Source organism: Pan paniscus, chromosome 2 (genome assembly GCF_029289425.2).
Source record: "Pan paniscus chromosome 2, NHGRI_mPanPan1-v2.0_pri, whole genome shotgun sequence".
Lineage (NCBI taxonomy): Eukaryota > Metazoa > Chordata > Mammalia > Primates > Hominidae > Pan > Pan paniscus.
Window position 1 is genome coordinate 98,100,630 of NC_085926.1, and position 18,228 is coordinate 98,118,857.

At 38.4% G+C, this 18,228-nt stretch overlaps 1 protein-coding gene and 1 long non-coding RNA gene across 4 annotated transcripts in view; one reads left to right on the forward strand and one right to left on the reverse strand.

Annotated features, from left to right (window-relative positions):
* CMSS1 (cms1 ribosomal small subunit homolog) overlaps positions 1–18,228 on the forward strand; it is a 360,423-nt gene that overhangs the window by 337,196 nt on the left and 4,999 nt on the right. For all 3 annotated transcript variants that reach the window (XM_008975390.4, XM_008975393.6, XM_034957014.2), the window contains 6 exons: positions 5,057–5,128; positions 6,932–7,061; positions 10,967–11,026; positions 12,369–12,471; positions 16,464–16,524; positions 16,940–17,027. In XM_008975390.4, the coding sequence (XP_008973638.1) occupies positions 5,057–5,128; positions 6,932–7,061; positions 10,967–11,026; positions 12,369–12,471; positions 16,464–16,524; positions 16,940–17,027 (514 nt within the window). The remainder of the gene's footprint in view (positions 1–5,056; positions 5,129–6,931; positions 7,062–10,966; positions 11,027–12,368; positions 12,472–16,463; positions 16,525–16,939; positions 17,028–18,228) is intronic.
* The window catches only part of LOC117979719 (uncharacterized), a 124,791-nt gene that overhangs the window by 22,258 nt on the left and 84,305 nt on the right, over positions 1–18,228 (reverse strand). The window lies entirely within an intron of this gene.

The window sequence follows — 18,228 nt, forward strand, 5'->3', positions numbered from 1 at the left end:
TGGCTTACTCTGTTCCTATTGTTAATTGTTTCCATATGTTCCAACATCTCTTCCACATGCCCATGAATAATATTTTCCATATGCTCAAATAGATTAGTTGTTTTGTTTTGTTTTGTTTTGCTGCAAAACTCCATATTTCTATTTCACTCCAAACTGGTTATTCTCCAGGCCCACTGAACAATTGAGACCTCTTAACTGTCATCCTAGGATGCCCCTTCAGCACCCTCCTGGGCTAGACTCCTTTTTGGCTAAATCCCATAGCTTCCTTTTGTTTGGTTTCACCCTTTATATTCTGAAATACAGCCTTCAGTATCTGCAGGTAGGAAGTAAATTTTTTGAGACTTCATATTTGAATATGTCTTTATTCTACTCTTACACTTGATTGATACTTTGGCTGGGTATAAAAGTTTAATTGGCAAATAAACTTTATTCATAATTTTGAAAGCATCATTCCATTCAGTTCTAGCATCCATTATTGCTTTTTAGAAATCTTGGCACTATTCTTTTTTCTGATCCTTTGTATTTTGTATGTTATTATTTTGAAGGGGACAATTTTAGAATCTTCTTTGCCCATGATTTTCTGAAATTTTGCAGTGATGCTCCTTGGTATGGGTATTTTTCATATTCATAGTACCCTATACCTAATGGGCTTTCAATCTGGAGTTTTATGTTCTAGAAAGTTTCCATCAGGCAACACAAAAGTTTGTCATATATATTTCTTTTTTTTTAATTTTATTTTGTCATGTTTTATTTCTTTGATGACTCCTTTTTAGAGACAAGGGTCTCACTTTGTCTCTCATGCTGGAGTGCAGTGGTACAATCATAGCTCACTGCAACGTTGAACTCCTGGGCTCAAGAGGTCCTCCTGCCTCAGCCTCCCAAGTAGCTAGGAGTACAGGTATGTGCCACCACACTAGCTAATTTTTTTCTTTTCTTTTTTTTTTTTTTTTTTTTTTTGAGGCAGAGTTCGGCTCTGTCACCCAGGCTGGAGTTCAGTGACGCAATCTTGGCTCACTGCAACCTGTGCCTCCCAGGTTCAAGAGATTTTCCTGCCTCAGCCCCCTAAATAGCTGGGATTACAGGTGTGAGCCACCATGCCCAGCTAATTTTTGTATTTTTAGTACAGACGGGGTTTCACCATGTTGGTCAGGCTGGTCTTGAACTCCTGACCTCGTAATCCGCCCTCCTCGGCCTCCCAAAGTGCTGGGACTACAGGCGTGAGCCACCACGCCCAGCCTTTTTGTTTGTTTGTTTTTGTTTTTGAGACGGAGTCTCGCTCTGTCACCCAGGCTGGCGTGCAGTGGCACGATCTCGGCTCACTGCAAGCTCCGCTTCCTGGGTTCACTCCATTCTCCTGCCTCAGCCTCCCAAGTAGCTGGGACTACAGGCACCCGCCACCACGCCTGGCTAATTTTTTGTATTTTTAGTAGAGATGGGGTTTCACCATGTTAGCCAGGATGGTCTCGATCTCCTGACCTCGTGATCTGCCTGCCTCGGCCTCCCAAAGTGCTGGGATTACAGGTGTGAGCCACCACGCCTGGCTGTTTTTTTTTTTTGTTGTTGTTGTTGAGACAGGGTCTCACTATGTAACCAGGGCTGGTCTCAAACTCCTGGCCTCAAGCAGTCCTCCCACCTTGGCCCCACAAAGCACTAGGGTTACAGACATGAGACACCATGCCAAGCCGCCTACTGTTTTATGTGATCTCTTTTTCTATAATATCATTTATTGAAAAATTGAATCTCTTGGGTTGATTCTCTGATTTTCTCACCACTTTTTTCTTTTCATTTTTCATCTCTTTCTTGGAGATTGCCTCTACTTTATCTTCAAGCCTTCCTCGTTTATTTTTATCCCACCTTTCTTATTTGTTTTAATGCTTAACTGTTTTTCCCATTTTTACAGCATCTTGTTCTTGTTTCATGATTGCAAAATCTTCCCTTATCTCTCTGAGGATATGAATTGTCATTATTTTGAGGTCCCATCCCACTTTTCTCTAGGTTCATTTTTCTTTTTGTTATTTATTTGCTCTTGTGTTGGAGACTTTCCTTAGATGTCTGAGGAACCTTAGCTATCCATTCTTATTGAAGAGAGATACACTGAAACAGTGATGAGTTGGGTTTGTCAATTAGTGTATTCATGGTAGGGTGATAGGATAACAAGCTGGATTTTTTACTATGGAACTCCCAAACGTCACTCTCTGATGGTATTTCTTTTAGGCCATTCCATTTTTCCAAAGAGGAATTCAGTAGTCTCCTGCCTGCAATATGTAAGCATGGAATAGGGACAGGAAATGGAGGCAAGCCTCAGCCTCTGCCCTTTCTCCCCTGGCCCAGCCTTGATCCCCTTGATATCTTCAGAGAATAGATCTCCAGTCGGCTGGCAGGACAGGCAAGGTGAAAGGAAGTAGTAATGGGATAGTTGCTTGGCTACCAGGGTAGGAGATATCACCTAGTGGGGGACAGGAGTAGCTAATCATTCTAAATATAAACTTTCAGCCAATCTCTTCTTTTTTAACCCTTTACTCTCTGTAGTACTTTGTGCCTCCAAAGTACTGGACCTTCTCAGAGTCGAGCGGGTCAAAGACTCACTTATTGTTAGCTTCCACCCCTTCTGAAACCCAGCTGCCAGCTTTCTCTCTGTGCCAAGTCACTTCTATCCAGCTCCAGCCACTTTCCATTTTCCAAAAAGTTGTTGAAATCTCTCCATTACTGTTGTTCTCTCTCCTGATTTCTTGGTTTTTATATAGATCCTGCTCGATAGGTCCTTTTCAATGCCCTTTATTTTCAGTTTACTGGTATTTTGAGGTCCATTTGCCATGTGTAACCAAGAGAATCATTCTTAAAGTAATTTTCGATACTTTAAGGAATTGAAAATATGCTCTAGTTGCTTCCCTTAAAAGCAACATTTTTTTAGGGGAGTGTGATTCTTCAGACTACATATTTAAAATTGCTACATTTCATATAAAGAAATGACATTACTTATCAACTGTCAAAGTCACACAGTGTTGGAATTGGTTTCCAGAAATGCCTAGTGGCTTGGCCGGATTCTTTCACATCTTCCTACCTAGTCTCCCTGAGGGTAAACAGCAGCATTCATAAAGCAGTTAACTAAATGTAAGAATTTTCAATACTGTGGATTTGGATTTCTCCATAAAGTCATCTCACCTCTATGGAAATTGACCCCATAAAATTGGCCTCTTCATTGGCACCCTACCACAGCCAGCTAAAGTAACTAGTCTCCAAGACCAAAGATTATTTTGCATTTCCTTTAGGATGATGTAAGAATTTGAACCTATCATTTAACTGAAGCAATATCATGGCTAAAGCAGTTCATCAAGCATGTTTCTTTTTCCTGTGCATGATTCAGAATTACGTTTTTATTTTTTCTCCCAGAATTAAAGAGTCCATATTCTTACAATTGAGCTCATTTCTAGATTTAATTTATGTCATGTTTTAATTAATTGGCTTTGTAAACCTAGCACAAATGCAACCAGTACACTGAACATATTCCTCGAGAACACCTCCATACGCTAAATAGATTGTAACAGGTTTCTAAATACGCTTCCCAAAAACCTTGATACTGGTAGAGATAATGCAGTATAGTTTAAGGGATCTGCTAATCATATCCCGGCCTTTGCCTTAGGAACATGAGCTGAACGCTGGCCTGGTTTGTAATTGGACTCTTATGGCCACCTGGCAGCTTCTGTGACATATTAGTGGCCTTGGCACAGTCTCTAATTGGCATGTACCAGCATCAAATTGGCATGTATCTACATCCACAAGACAGTTTAACTTTCTAAATAAAAGAAGCCATATCTCTCTTTTCTTTAGCTATGATGCAATTGCTCTTTGCAGGTTTTTTGTTTTATCGTAGAGGAAACTAAAATTTCAAGATTTCCCATGTCGCTTTAATCCTGAACTTTTTAAATCTATTTCTGTAATAACTAAAAGAGAATCTTGAAACTGCGGGTCTTTGGCCCCATGTCTTGAAGAAATTATGTAGTATTATATCTTTCTCTCTGACTTCAGGCCATAGACATTCTGAATCTGGCTGTCTGCAAGCTTTCATAGAAAGATTCATCTGTAATCATTTTAACAGAGCCAGTGGAGACAAGATTGCTTTAGTTAGTAGCTTATCAGTTTAAACTGAGTATTCTCTGGTTGGAATGGAAAGTTAATCAAGGAAAACTCAGAATAAGTTTTCACTTACATTTTATATCTTACTTGGCAACTTGTTTGACAATGTTGCATAAAAGGTCCAGCACAGGAAACATTTTATACTCCTGCTTATGATTAATAAATATGGAATCTGGGGCATTCTATTTTATAAATCAAGGTCTTAGTCCAAATTTCCTGTTTTTCTACATTAGAAAAAAGCCCTCAGGGTAAAAATAGTACTAAACTGGGGTACTCAGGGGTCAAGGCAACAGGCAAAACAGATTACTCTAGATACTGTGGTGCTGAGACGGTTGTCAGACTAGTAGCAAAGACATTCATTTTGTAGTCATTATAGCAAAGGCATTTGATGCAGCTGGTTTATAAAAACGTAAGTTAATATATCTTACTTTGGATTTTCTATGCTTATTGAAAAGAGGAAAGGAATGTATAATACAAAACAATAAACCAGTGACTTGGAAATGTAGGCTCACACACAGCTAGTTCATGGAAAACCCTAGTCACTCTAGTCAAAGACTGTCTTACCACATCTTAATTTTAATCACATCGATTTCTGCTGTATTATACAAACTCAGCCACTGTCTTCAATCTCCAATACACTGCACTTCCACACCAAGCACACATATACACTCACTCACAATTTGATCTTGCTCAAAGATTCTCCAGTCTTAAGTCATCTGCGCTTTCTGACTTTCTCAAATTCTCTCAGCCCAACCGCTGCATAGTAACCTACGGTAGATCTTCCAGCATCTCTCTTTCTGTAGAATATTACCAAGATACTCTGAAGAATACATGCATGGCAGAAAGTACTTTGGGGTTCATGCCACTAATTGACACTTTATCATGAAAAGATTAAAATGTTCTCATTTGTATTTCTTAATAGCCTAAAGAATGTTTTTTGATACAACCAAAGGAAAGAAAAGAGAATACCACCAAGACCAGGAAAAGAAGAAAGGTAATATTAATAATTTCTTAAATTTGTATGGCCCCACATGGTTTCCATCACATTTTTATATATCATACTTTCTTGAGGCAACTATTGTAATCCCCACCTAAGAGATGCAGACATTGTAAGATTCTTTGAGGTTTGGTGACTTTCCTAAGGTCACTACTAATAAGTGTTTCTGTTGGAGCTAAGAATAAATTCTTCTGACTCCTATTTCAGTCCTGTGGAGTGCCAGATATCTTTGTTACCCACCCTATGTTTTCAGTGTGGTCAGATGTCAGACATAGATTTCTAATTCTAGAAGGAGTCCAGAGCTATCCTCCCCCGGCCCTTCTGGCTGTGTCCATGAAAAGAAATATACCAACCTCCTTTTTCTATTCCTTCCAGATTTTAAGACCTTATACCTTAAAGTATGAATAAAAAGAAAATAATAAGCAGATGAAGGTAGTATGAGGCACTTCTGACTAATTTGGAACCATAAATTAGGTCAAAAAAGCTCCCCCACCTTGCATTTTGATATTTGCTGGTGAGCACAGGAAAGACTCTTTCTCATATACAAACTTTTTTATGGCTCAGCCTTGGAGAAAGTATGGTTAGCTATGACCTTCTCCCACAGTTGTGAAAACAGCAGTGTAATTCTCTCCCTGCCAAGAGGGGTCTGCTGCTGAAGTCAGCCGAGGAAATACGATCGGGATTAGAGGAAAGAAGATGGACTCAAACCTATTACTTAACAGCAAGCTTTTAGAAAACTGAGAGTGTGTGTGCATATGTTTTCTTTTCTTACAAATGGCCAAATAGGAAAATGGGAGATGCCAAATTGGCTGAGGTTTGGCAAGTCCTTAAATAAGTGACTTTAACTTCTCTTTGATAATTTGTACACTAATGGCCTTCTGGAGTGTTAAGTTCTTGGTGGCTCAAGGTCAAAACTCTAGCTAGATAGTTTAGTCTTGACTGAGGTCACACTAAAATGTGCCCACTGATGACATATTTTTAAAAGTTAATTCCTTTGACAGAGGCTTGACCATTCTTGGCAAGTGTCTAGAAATGAGGATATTGTAGAAGGAGGGGGAAAAGCTGGGGTCAGGGGTGGGGAATGCTCCTTCTGGATCTTTGGTGGAACATTAGAAGGAAGTGAGAAGGGAAGCTTATGATGGAAATAAATGAATGATTGTGGGTTTCTACTACACTGCAGCATTCAATACATGCTACACAAGTGAATCCAAATCAAAATCGATGTTGGAAAGTATTTCCTGTAATATTTTTTCTACTTTGCATAGGGCCACTTTAATACCATCAGTTATCCAAGACCTGAGAATCGAGGGTGTTAAGTCCCCTTCTCAGTAGGCCCCTATGCTCAGATTCCTACTGCGGGTTTTACACTAATGACAGAAATCCAAACTAAGACTCAGCACCTCAAAAACCAGATTGGGCAAGAAATTCTCAAAATTCTAATCCTACAGGAATATAAATCATCTAGGGCTAAAAGAGAGCTCTCCATAGCAATGAGATTTCTTTACTTTTAACAGAAAATAATACCCCAGTATGGAGACGCCTGCAAAAATTTAGTTCTCTTGGAAGTCATAGACCAAGAGTTACAGGGAGCCTTCTAGATCATTTTTTCATTTTTCAAAGCAATAGTTATGTCCAAGAAGTATTTAGTGAATTTTCTCAAATGTATTTATTAAAACCCACATTCACACTTGGCTAACACCAAAAGCTATGTGCCGTTTAAATGCCAGAGGAACTAACCTATTCCAACCAAATGCCATTTTAAAATATGTCGTCCCATTTTTCTTCTTTCTCATATCTTAGAAGAAAATTACTGATGTTCTTGCAAAATCAGAACCAAAACCAGGGTTACCTGAAGACCTACAGAAGCTGATGAAGGACTATTATAGCAGCAGACGCTCGGTGATTGAATTAGAAGAACTGAACCTGCCAGGTATAGCCAAGCTTCAATTTTCCTAAAGACAAGGAGCAAAACATAAGTATCTGTTATGGTTAGGTGTCTCAGGCAGTCAATTAACACATTTTCCAGCGGGCATGGTGGCTCATGCCTATAATCCCAGCACTTTGGGAGACTGAGGCTAGAGGATCGCTTGAGCCCAGGTGTTTGAAACCAGCCTGGGCGATACAGTGAGACCTCATCGCTATTAAAAATAAGAATAATAATAATAATTGTTTAAAGAGACGTACTTTCAGGCCAGGTACAGTGGCTCACGCCTATAATCCCAGCACTCTGGGAGGCTGAGACGGGTGGATCACTTGAGGTCAAGAGTTCAAGACCAGCCTGGCCAACATAGTGAAACCCCATCTCTACTAAAAAATACAAAAATTAGCTGGGTGTGGTAGCACACGCCTGTAATCCCACCTACTTGGGAGGCTGAGGCAGAAGAATCACTTGAATCTGGGAGGCCGAGGTTACAGTGAGCCAAGATGACGCCATTGCACTCCAGCCTGGGGGACAGAGCGAGACTCCATCTCAAAGAAAAAAAAGAAACATAATACTTCTTTTCCTCAATCTAATAGTTTTAACTGATAGATTATATCAAATAGTTTTAACTGATAGATTATATCCTTACTGGATGCTAAACAGTATTTGTCAAATTTAATATTAAGATTTGTGATTGTATTTTTTTATTCAAAAGGCTAATTGTTGGGTGTGCATTTTTTTAACAGACTATTCAATGAGTAGGAATTCATCATGAGGATAGAAGTTGAAGTACACATTTAAAAGTATGGATGTGAAACACTGATTTACTCAACTATTATAGACAAGAACTTTAGCCTTAATAAGCAATTTAGTTTTGTTGTTGCTCTTATTATGGATTTCTAGTCATGGTTTTTAGAATAGTATTTTAGGTTGCAGGCCAGACTCTTTCAAGCAAACTGTCAAAAGGTAGGAACAAAATTCTGCATGTTTTGCGAGGCTGACACTTTGCCTCAAGGGATTCTTAAGCCTACTAGAATTTTAGATCCTCTGCCTTAGTGTATTTATAATTAAGCTAAAAGATATTACAAAATTTAAACAGCTAATTTTTAAAAAATATTTATTTATTTATTTTAGAGACAGTGTCTTGTTGTGTCGCCCAGGCTGGAGTGCAGTGGCACCATCGTAGTTCACTGCAGCCTCGAACTCCTGGGCTTAAGTGGATCCTCTCATCTCAGCCTCCCGAGTAGCTGGGAATATAGCCACGTGCCACCACACCCAGCTTAAACAACTAATTTTAATTAATTTCAAAATTATAATGCATCCTTTAACTCGTTTAGGCAGGGATGGGAGGAAATAGATGTTGTCATAAAATCAAACCATAAAAGTTTGGGTACAACTGCTTCAGATGAGCTATTTATAGACTACTAGGCATATCTAATATTGCTTTTGGAAAAAGTAGAGGGTGGCTTGATTTCCGTTTTCCGTTACAACTTTATGCTTTCTAGAAGCTTGAGAAGCTGAAAAACAATCTGTTCCCTGAATTTTTATAATTCTTTTGTGATATCCTTTTTTCAAAAACACACATTGGGTTTGGAGACATGAGTGCCCTGTCTGTTTTCCAAGGAGATTACCCTTTAGGGAATTGAAGGAGTGCATTTGCACATGAGCAGGATCTGGACTTTTAGACTTACTAAGCCCAGACAGTTCCAATAGCAGTTATAATCCACTCTTCTCAGCACACCACGGCCTCTGCTGTGAAAACTATGTCCTGACTGCAGTATCACAGGAACTATTCTAACAAAACCACTTTTGAAGCTTTAACTGAAGTTTAATTTTTACTGTGACTCAATGGTCAGTTTTCCATTCTAGTTCTTTGTTAGAGCAACTTGAACTTAGGAAGGATTTGTGAGCAATGGGACCACTGCTGTTCTGTAACCTCATGGAATATCGTAAACCTTGCTCCTCTCTGGAGTTAGAGAGAGTCAAAGCTCAGAAGAAACTTTTAAGGAGTCATTTGAGTTCCATAGTGAATTTGTTTGGTATTATTGTTTTATTAGAGTTCAGTAATATAGTTAGGCAAGAATGTGTGGTCATGGTTTGGGGAGGAAGGAAAATATGTTTGAAATAACGTTATAACCAAAAAGGACAGGTTTTTATTTTTAGTTAAAAAAATTAGGCCATTTAAGACACAATAAACTGAGACATCAGAGGAAGGTTTGAGAGAATAGGCCCTGGTCACTACACTGATGAGACCAAGGACAGAGAGGAGATCTAAGCTAGATGTGGGGAAGGAGATACAGTGGGTTATTTGGAATAGGCTCAAGGAGGGACATAAATCCCCTTATATATACACATATAAGGTAGATATAAATAATAACATACTGTTCCTATTTAGTTTGTCGAGCCTCTGACTTGGTTTTGATTTGAGGTTGTTTGTGTCTGTAGGGCAGGAACATGTCTTTTCAATTAATATGGTGCACTGTACATTGTTAATGTCATACACATGGGCACTTAATTAGGATTTCAAGGTTGGAGTCACCCGGAGCTAATTAACTTCTCTGCTGTCTCCTGAGAGCTGCAGTGTGATTTAGATTAGTGATTCCTAATTGCCTATAGGCTAGTTGCAACCGAATCACCCAGGAACTTCTTAAAAATCAGATTCCCAGGCCCACCCCCAAGAGATTCTAATTCACTATGCAAAAGAGACTTCATCCCAGAAATCTGTATCTTCAGTTCTCCAGGTGAGTCTGATCATATCCAGGCTTGGGACATTATAAAGACCACCAAAGGCTCCACAACAATATAGGAGAAAACAGCTTTGAATTACTCACTTAATGAGTTATATGTGCTGGGTCACAACATAAATTTCATTTTGATCAGTCCAGCCCCTGTTTTATTTTAATGTGTTATATTGTTTTTTATTGTATTGTTATGTTGTGTTGTATTTTGAGACATTATTCTCATTCTTCCCTAATCCAAACTCTATTTTCATATGATAGGAATTTTTTAAAATATATATATATTCTTATAAAATATGTCATCCTGTGTATGTATATACATATTAAAATGTATCTAAAATGGCTTTGTGCTAATGCTTTCATTCTGTTTCTTTCTTCACTTGACACTTTTTCCAGATATGACTAAGTAGTTTTATGCATATCTAGTTCATTGCTTCTAAATGCAACATAATATTCCAGCGTTTCCATCTACCACATATACTCATCCATTTCCCCAGATATGGACACCTAGGTTGCTTCAAGCACCCTGGTATCACAAATAATGTCAGGATGAATATCCTTGTGTGTGTACCTTAATAGACCATGCAAGAATTTCTTTCTATTATTTACCTTGAATTGAAATGATAGAATTATAGGGTATATACATATTAATATTATTACTTTCCAGAATATCTATACCAGTTTATACTTCCACTTACAGTTCACAAGAGTTTCCATCAACTTGCATTCTCAATTACACTTGGTATTATACATCTTGCTAATAGTTGCCATTCTAATGAGTGTGTAAAGTATGCTCATTATATTAACTTGCACTTCTCTGATAACTAGTGAGTTTCAACATGTTTACATAGATTTGTTAGCCACTTCATTTTGCATTTGTGTAGTCCCTATTTTATGGATTTGGAAAATAAAGTTGCTTCATAAATCTGCTGAGTGATGTAAGAAGCTCCTATTTCACTGCTCTAAGAAATTATGGGCAGCTCCGTGACAGGTTAAAAGTGTACTTGTTGCTGCTGCTGTTATTTTAAATATAGGCAACACTTTAAGATATAAAATGGGCCCCCAATTCACTAATATTTTACAACCTTATACATCACTCATAACTCACATATAATCTATTTTGATTGTGTGTGTGTTTACAAAATTATCTACAAAGCATGTTTATTATATTTCTAGACTCCTGTTTCCTCAAGGCCAATGATTTGACTCACAGTCTTTCCTCATACCTAAAAGAAAGTAAGTAAACTCTGATTTTAATCTATTTAAACTCATTCTTATTTTGCTCCGGTTTTGGGAATTTAGGTTTTGGTCTCGTTTTTGTTTTATAACACATTAGGCCATTATTGCTCTAGGAATCCAGAGAATGGTGTTCTAGTCCCAGGTCCCCCACCAATTTGCTGTTTGACCTGAGACGAGTCACTGAGTACTCCCCTGGACTTAATTTCTTATCTGAAAAATAAGGAAGATGGACTATGTGATATGTGTTCCATCTGTGAGATTCTGAAATTCTGTTTGCATGTTTACAACTCAGACCATGGCTATTGTGAAGTCAATCTAATTTTATCTTTTCAAAATTTATTTTTTGGGAGGCTGGAGAGGGACAGGGTCTCACTCTATCTCCCAGGCTGGAGTGCAGTGGGTCTGGTCACAGCTCAGTGGAGCCTCAACCTCCTGGGCTCTAGCGATCCTCCTGTCTCAGCCTCCCAAGCAGCTGGGACTATAGTTGTGTGCCACCACAAGCAGCTAATTTTTTTTTTTAATTATTTTTGGTAGAGACAGGGTCTTTCTATGTTGCCCAGGCTGGTCTCAAACTCCTGGGCTCAAGAGATCCTCCCCACTCAGCCTCCCAAAGTGCTGAGATTACAGGCATGAGCTACTGTGTCTGGCCCTTCAATATGTATTATATGTAGCCAGCAGTAATTAAATTATTCATATCAACTGGTCATTTATTCATGGCCAGCAATGAAATAGTTTAGATATAGGGAGTTTCCATTCTTCTTTCAAACTACAAGCAATTCTGATGACACTCAACTTGAGTTCATAAACCTTTCTCAGCTTCAAATTCAGAAAATGTAAATCTAGGTAATAATAGAATCAAACTCACTAGATTATGAGAACTAAAAAGAAAATGTATGTAAAGTGCTTAGCACCATGTCAGTATTTAGTAAATGTTTGCTGTTTTTAAATGTTTGTTCCATTTTATATCTTATGTTGAATGTCCCTTTAAAATTTAACATGATTGAATCAGAATTTGTTTCCTATTTAATCAACATTGTCTTCAAGTATCAAACCTAAATTAAAATATCAAAAATGTAATATTCCAAATTTTTTTACTTAATTTTAAAATTAGTCACATTTAGGGACTTGGTATGTTTGTTTTGTGTTACAAATTAATGATACTTTATTTTAATCTAATATTTACAATAACCAGAAAATTGAATTACAATTGTAATTATAATGAACCATGCTTACTATATTTTGTTTTGTTTAAATACTCAACAAAGAAGAAATGCTCAACTTGGGAGGTGTGCCCTGTTTTGCCATATTTCAAATAATTGTTTTCTGTTCTTTTTTCCAGTTTGTCCTAAGTGGGTAAAACTTAGGAAGAACCACAGTGAGAAGAAATCGGTCCTGATGCTGATCATCTGCAGCTCGGCCATCCGAGCCCTGGAGCTCATTAGGTTGGAAGGTTCACCTATTCCATATCATAAATGTTTTCTGAATATCTGATATATGCCAAGCTATTATGTTCTATGTGCTGGAGATGTAGCAATAAACAAAACAGAGTCCCTGCCCTCATGGAATTTATATTTCAGTAGGGGAGACAGATAATAAACAAATGAAGATACATTATAACGTCAGGTACATTGATAAGTTATGTAAGGAAAAAATAAAGCATGGCAAAGGGATATAAGTAGATCAGGACTACTTTTAAAAGGGTGGTCACAGAAAGCTTCTCTAAGGAGATGACAATTTGATCAGAGACTTGAACAAAGTGAAGAAGAAAGCCCAGCAGCTATCTGGAAGAAAAGCATTCCAGGTAGAGGGGAGAGTAAGCACAAAAGACCCCAAGATAGGATGCCATTATAGGATTTTGAGGACTTACTTGATCTGAATCATCATTTTAAAGGTTCACTTTGGCTGCTGTGTGGAGAGCACACATTATAGAGAGCAAGGGTAAAAGCCAGATCATACCCCAAACAACCAGTTAGAAGAAAAGATCTGACTTAAAATAGTAACAAGAAAAGACAGAAGCCGGGCACAGCAGATTGTGCCTATAATCCTATCACTTTGGGAGGCTGAGGTGGGAGAACTCTTGAGCCCTGGAGTTTGAGACCAGCCTGGGCAACATAATAAGACCCCATCTCCATTATAAAAAGAAAAGATAGAATACCATGGAATATACTTACCAAAACTTATGTACAGACAACATCATCTAAGGGATACAGAAAACTTGAACAATCAAAAATGTATACCATATTCTTGAACAGGAAAACTCAATATTGTAAGGATGTCTGTTTTACTCAGGGTAGCCTTCAGATTTCACACATTCCTAGTAAAACTCCAATAGAATTGTGTTTTTTTTTTTTAACTGGATAAACTAGTTCTGAATTCTTATGGGATAATATACAACTAAAAATAGGCAAAGAAATTCTGAAAAAGAATACTAATGAGAGAATTATATTCCTAGAGATTACAAATTATATATATATATACACATATATATATACACACACACATATATATATATACACATATATATATACACACACACACGCACTCTGAAGTCTCAATAGAATAATTAACAGTATGGAACTGGCACATGCATGACAGATCAGATGAGTGGAACAGAATTGAAAGTTCAGGATCAGACCCAAATGCATATGAAAATGTAGCATATGCCTAAGGTGACAAATCAGAAATCAGTAGGGAAAGACGGATTGTTTAATAAGTGGTGTTGGAACAACTGAGTAGCCATCTGGAAAAATAAAGTTGGATTCATATCTCACTTATAACAAGATAAATTCCAAATGGAACAAAAACTTAAAGGTAAAGATTATGTTTTAAAGATAATTTGTCAGTGCTTTACTAAGGGCTTGCACATACGTTTTCATTTACTGTTGTTTTTGTAGAATAAACAAAAAGGCTTCCGCTGGTCAGTGGTAACATTCAGCTTTCAGAGAAGAGCCATGAGAGTCAGATGGGATTTGCTAGGACCAGCTCTCTCTGAGAGCCTGGCTCTGGGCCAGGCTTTGACAGGAGACAAAACAAAGGAAAATCCAAGTCCTGAAGAAAGAGGAACTTGGTCAAATAGACTAAGGTGCAAATCTAGATATTCAATAGTTATTTACATCTGTTTTTTCTAAATGAACTAATCTAATCATGAATTTAGAAAAGTAGTTGTTAAACTGTAATAGTCCTTCAAACCCTCCTTTCTCCACTGAAGTGGAGACACACATTAAATGGTATCACATTATGCACACACATTATATTGTAGCATATAATCTCCCAGTGAAACACTTGTGTTTCTTTCCATTTTTTCTGCTCTAAACATAACTATCTTGAAGATTCCAACTGCTTCTGGGCAGCTGTACTTGCCGGTCCTGAAATCATGGGAATTCACATTGACTTTTCAGTGCTTTAAAAACTACCTCATTTCACATTCAGATGCTAAGGGCAAAGAGTGTGGCCTGGAGGTGGACTCTTAAAATAAAGCTATCAAATTGATTTGAACTTTTGTTATACATAAATTCCTTACTGAGGGCATAAAAGTACTGTGTTGTCACACTTCATTTACCAATTCGCAGTATTTTTTTGTGTCCCCAGTAATACTATGATCCATTTCAAGGTTAGGTGATTTACAAAAGGTGATTTCTGAGTAGGCACAACAAGCCCTATTCATAAAGACTAATATTTAATAATTCTAACTTTTATAAGAACATCTGTTCTATTGAGAGCCATGACTTATTTTAAATTGTCTTCCTGGTTAACCTTGCCATGGAGAAAGCTTATGTGTAAGTAAAAACTTGAGGCAACAGAACTTGTATAGCATGATTCACTATTTTGCAAACTCATATGTTTTTACTGGTCAATATTTCTCAAAATATAATAACGATATATGAAGGAAAGTAGAAAACCCATGTTAGGTCTGTCCTCAAATATAGATGATATATAGAAATACATTCAACAAATGAGAAACAGGTTGTGAAAATAGAAGCAAGGAAAAAATAAAGAACAGAAAATTAGGTGAAGCGAGCTAGAAATGGTGCTGAAAATCACATCGATAAATCCCTGTGCAGTTGCAAAGGTGGCCCCAACTGGGGGCCTGCACTTTCCAACAGCCAGGATCTGTTGGGAAACATTATCAGTTGCCAGATTGATGACATTCTGTGGGTTTAAGAAGAAAAAAAAAAAGTTCCCTTAGAAATAGTTTTCCCCTCTGTGACATAGTGACAGCAGCATTCTCAGTATCATCTGTACAACAAAAACCCTGGACAGATAATGTTATGTGGCTGTTTATAAAGCAGCTGTTGGTGCCAGCTGAGGACCTGATGCCAAAGTAGAGGTAGAAAGGCAGGCACGGCAGGTGCACCAGCGCCGTCTCAGCCCTCAGAGCTGGTGGTCTGGATTGTTGTAGATAGATCTAGCTTCTTGACTACCTAGAAACTAAATGGTCTGCCTGTCCTACTGGTGTAAGCCAGAGACTGTAAAGTGACAACTCAAAGGCTAAGTTTACCCTACAAGTGTTTGGCACCTAAAAAATTTGTGAGTGACTTGCCCATATTTAAAATCAGATTGCACGTATAAAAATCTAGATTTCTGGCTTCTCTAAAAATCAGAGGGTCTTAGGCCCATAGTCTCACATCATCATAACTGGCAAAGCCGAGCACTAGTTGACCCCTTTACGGGGGGCATCACTCTCAAGTGCCCCTCAGTCTTCACCCCTGCTTCCCAGATCACCTCATTTACAATAACCCCCTGCCCTCATAGCTTTAATTCAGCCAGTCCTTTGTGTCAGTGGTTTCTTCTTACTTTTTTTCCTTCCTTCTTTGCTTCCTCTTTCCCTTCCTTCCTTCCTTCTTTTCCTGCTTTTTGGCTGAAGCTTCATTTCCACCTATAAAATTTTATAGAGGAACTTAGTCTACAAAGTAGATAAGAAAGGACAGCTGTGATAGAAGGATAGAAGCCCTCCCTCTTCCCCCTTTCAGGCTCATCTCCTGGCTTCCCTCATGGCCACCACAGGCAGACCTTTGTAGATGCCCTTGGCTCCACAGAGAACGAGCTGACATCACCGCTCCAAGATATCTTTTGCAAACAAATTTTGTATGAGAACTGCGCTGCATAGTTGGAAGATGAATTTTCTGCCAGGGACCTGAAATACAGGAATTCTGTATTACAAATGAAAGGCAGGTCATGTGTTTCAGTAATCAAGGAAGCCTAAGTAAGGTTGACCTTGTGAAGCCAACCCAGATATGTGCCTGAATAAAAGGCCACCCCACTCTCATTGCAAAGATTGGCTAACCTGCAAATCTCAGAATTTGTATGTACATATGCACATATATACACACATATGCACACATCCTTTGAATAAAGCAAGACATAATACTTAAGTAGTCATCGTGGCCTAGAATGAGTTGGTTTTCTTAAGCATTCACCTGCTTCTTTTCATTAGGTCGATGACAGCATTCAGAGGAGATGGCAAAGTTATAAAATTATTTGCAAAGCACATAAAGGTAAGCAAGGGCCTGTGTGATCCCTAAAGGCCTCTCCCAGACCTCAGCTTTTTCCTTTCAACCTCTTCTCCTAATCTCCTTAGCACATATTTTATTGAGTTCCTTCCTTATGTAACATTTAACAACTTTTCTGGTTTTTTAAATTCTATGCTTCTGCATACCTACCTCCCCAGTATGGCAGTCGCTACTGCCATGCTCCGTCCCTGTATAGAACCTGAGGCTTGACCTTTTGATTCCTTGAAGATTACCAGTTTTCTAGGGATATGCTCATCTCTGCCCTGGAAGTCGACCCTACACAAGGATAGCTCCATTTGTATTTCACTTTCTTAACTTTGAGATAAAATGTTCTAAATTGGTGTAAGATTGCACTTTCTTAATGAGTTCCTTTTCTTTCTTCTCTTTCATCTTGGAACAGGTCCAGGCACAGGTAAAGTTGCTGGAGAAGCGTGTGGTGCACCTGGGTGTAGGAACTCCGGGGAGAATTAAAGAACTTGTTAAACAAGGTATGACAAGAGGGCAGTGATACTCTTGCCCAGGGCTGGGAGTTTGCCTTACCTACATATGAGTCTCAGAAACTAAATTCAGGATATACAAAAACCAGACCTCTGTGTTAATTCAGGAATTGGAAACTCGGCCTTTAATCTCTGAAACCAACCAGCAAGTATAGCACAATAGGGAATGATAAGGACTGTGGCAAACCGAAGTACATGTGCCCACCTAAACAGAGTCAAATTCCAGCTGCTATAAGCAGGTTAGTGGATCCACATAGCCTTCATTCCACCAGTGTGCAGCCACTGCTTGAGTTGAGCAGTTCCCTGTCACTCCACTGAGTCTTGGGGGGACTCCCATTTTGAGGGCTGGTGTATAAAACATACTAAAACAAAAAACGTAGTTTCCATGAATGTAATGCAGGCATTCCATAATAGTTCTTCCCAAATGTGTTTCTCTTTTAGTGCTTTACAGAAAGTATTCTAGACAACATCCACTGGTGGGTTTTTATAGTTTGCCGACTTTCTCAAAGCCAGTAGCCTAAGAACCTGCTAACCTGCCAATTATCTTATTACCTCTTCTACCTACCAGGCAGATTGAATGATTTCTTTTCAATACTTATTTCCAAATTACTTATGTATTATATAATAGAGCTTTTTTTTTAAATAACTGTCTGGAGCTATTCTCAGATTATTGTATATATCTAAAAGTAATGTGTTCATCAGTGTAGTAACTCATTATAGAGATGGTCATTTGCCAGGGAGCAACAAAAGCTAAAACTACTGTTGTTTCTCTCCAGATGAAAATCATCCAGGGTTAGTTGAACCCACTATATGCAGAGTTTTGTACAAATACCAACAACTAACAAATTTGGCTGCCCCTGACAAGGAAGGGAAACAACACTTTCGAGTTCCTACTTGTACGCAGCGCTACGCTTGACACCCTTACATATGTTACCTCATTTAGCACTCACAGCATCCTTACAGGCTAGCCTTTTTATTTTTTATGAGAGAGAACTGAAGCTCAGAGGGTTAAGTCACCCTCCCCAAGGTCTATCAGTCTAGGCTCTCCTGGTTCTAGAGCCTTTTCTCCTCAAGGAGCTCCTCATCCAGCTGAAGAACTACGTGTACATAGACCGAGATCGATAGCATGAGGCAGTAAATGCCAAGAGCCAAATGAGCACTTCTAAGTCCTACAAGAGTTGAAATGAGAAAG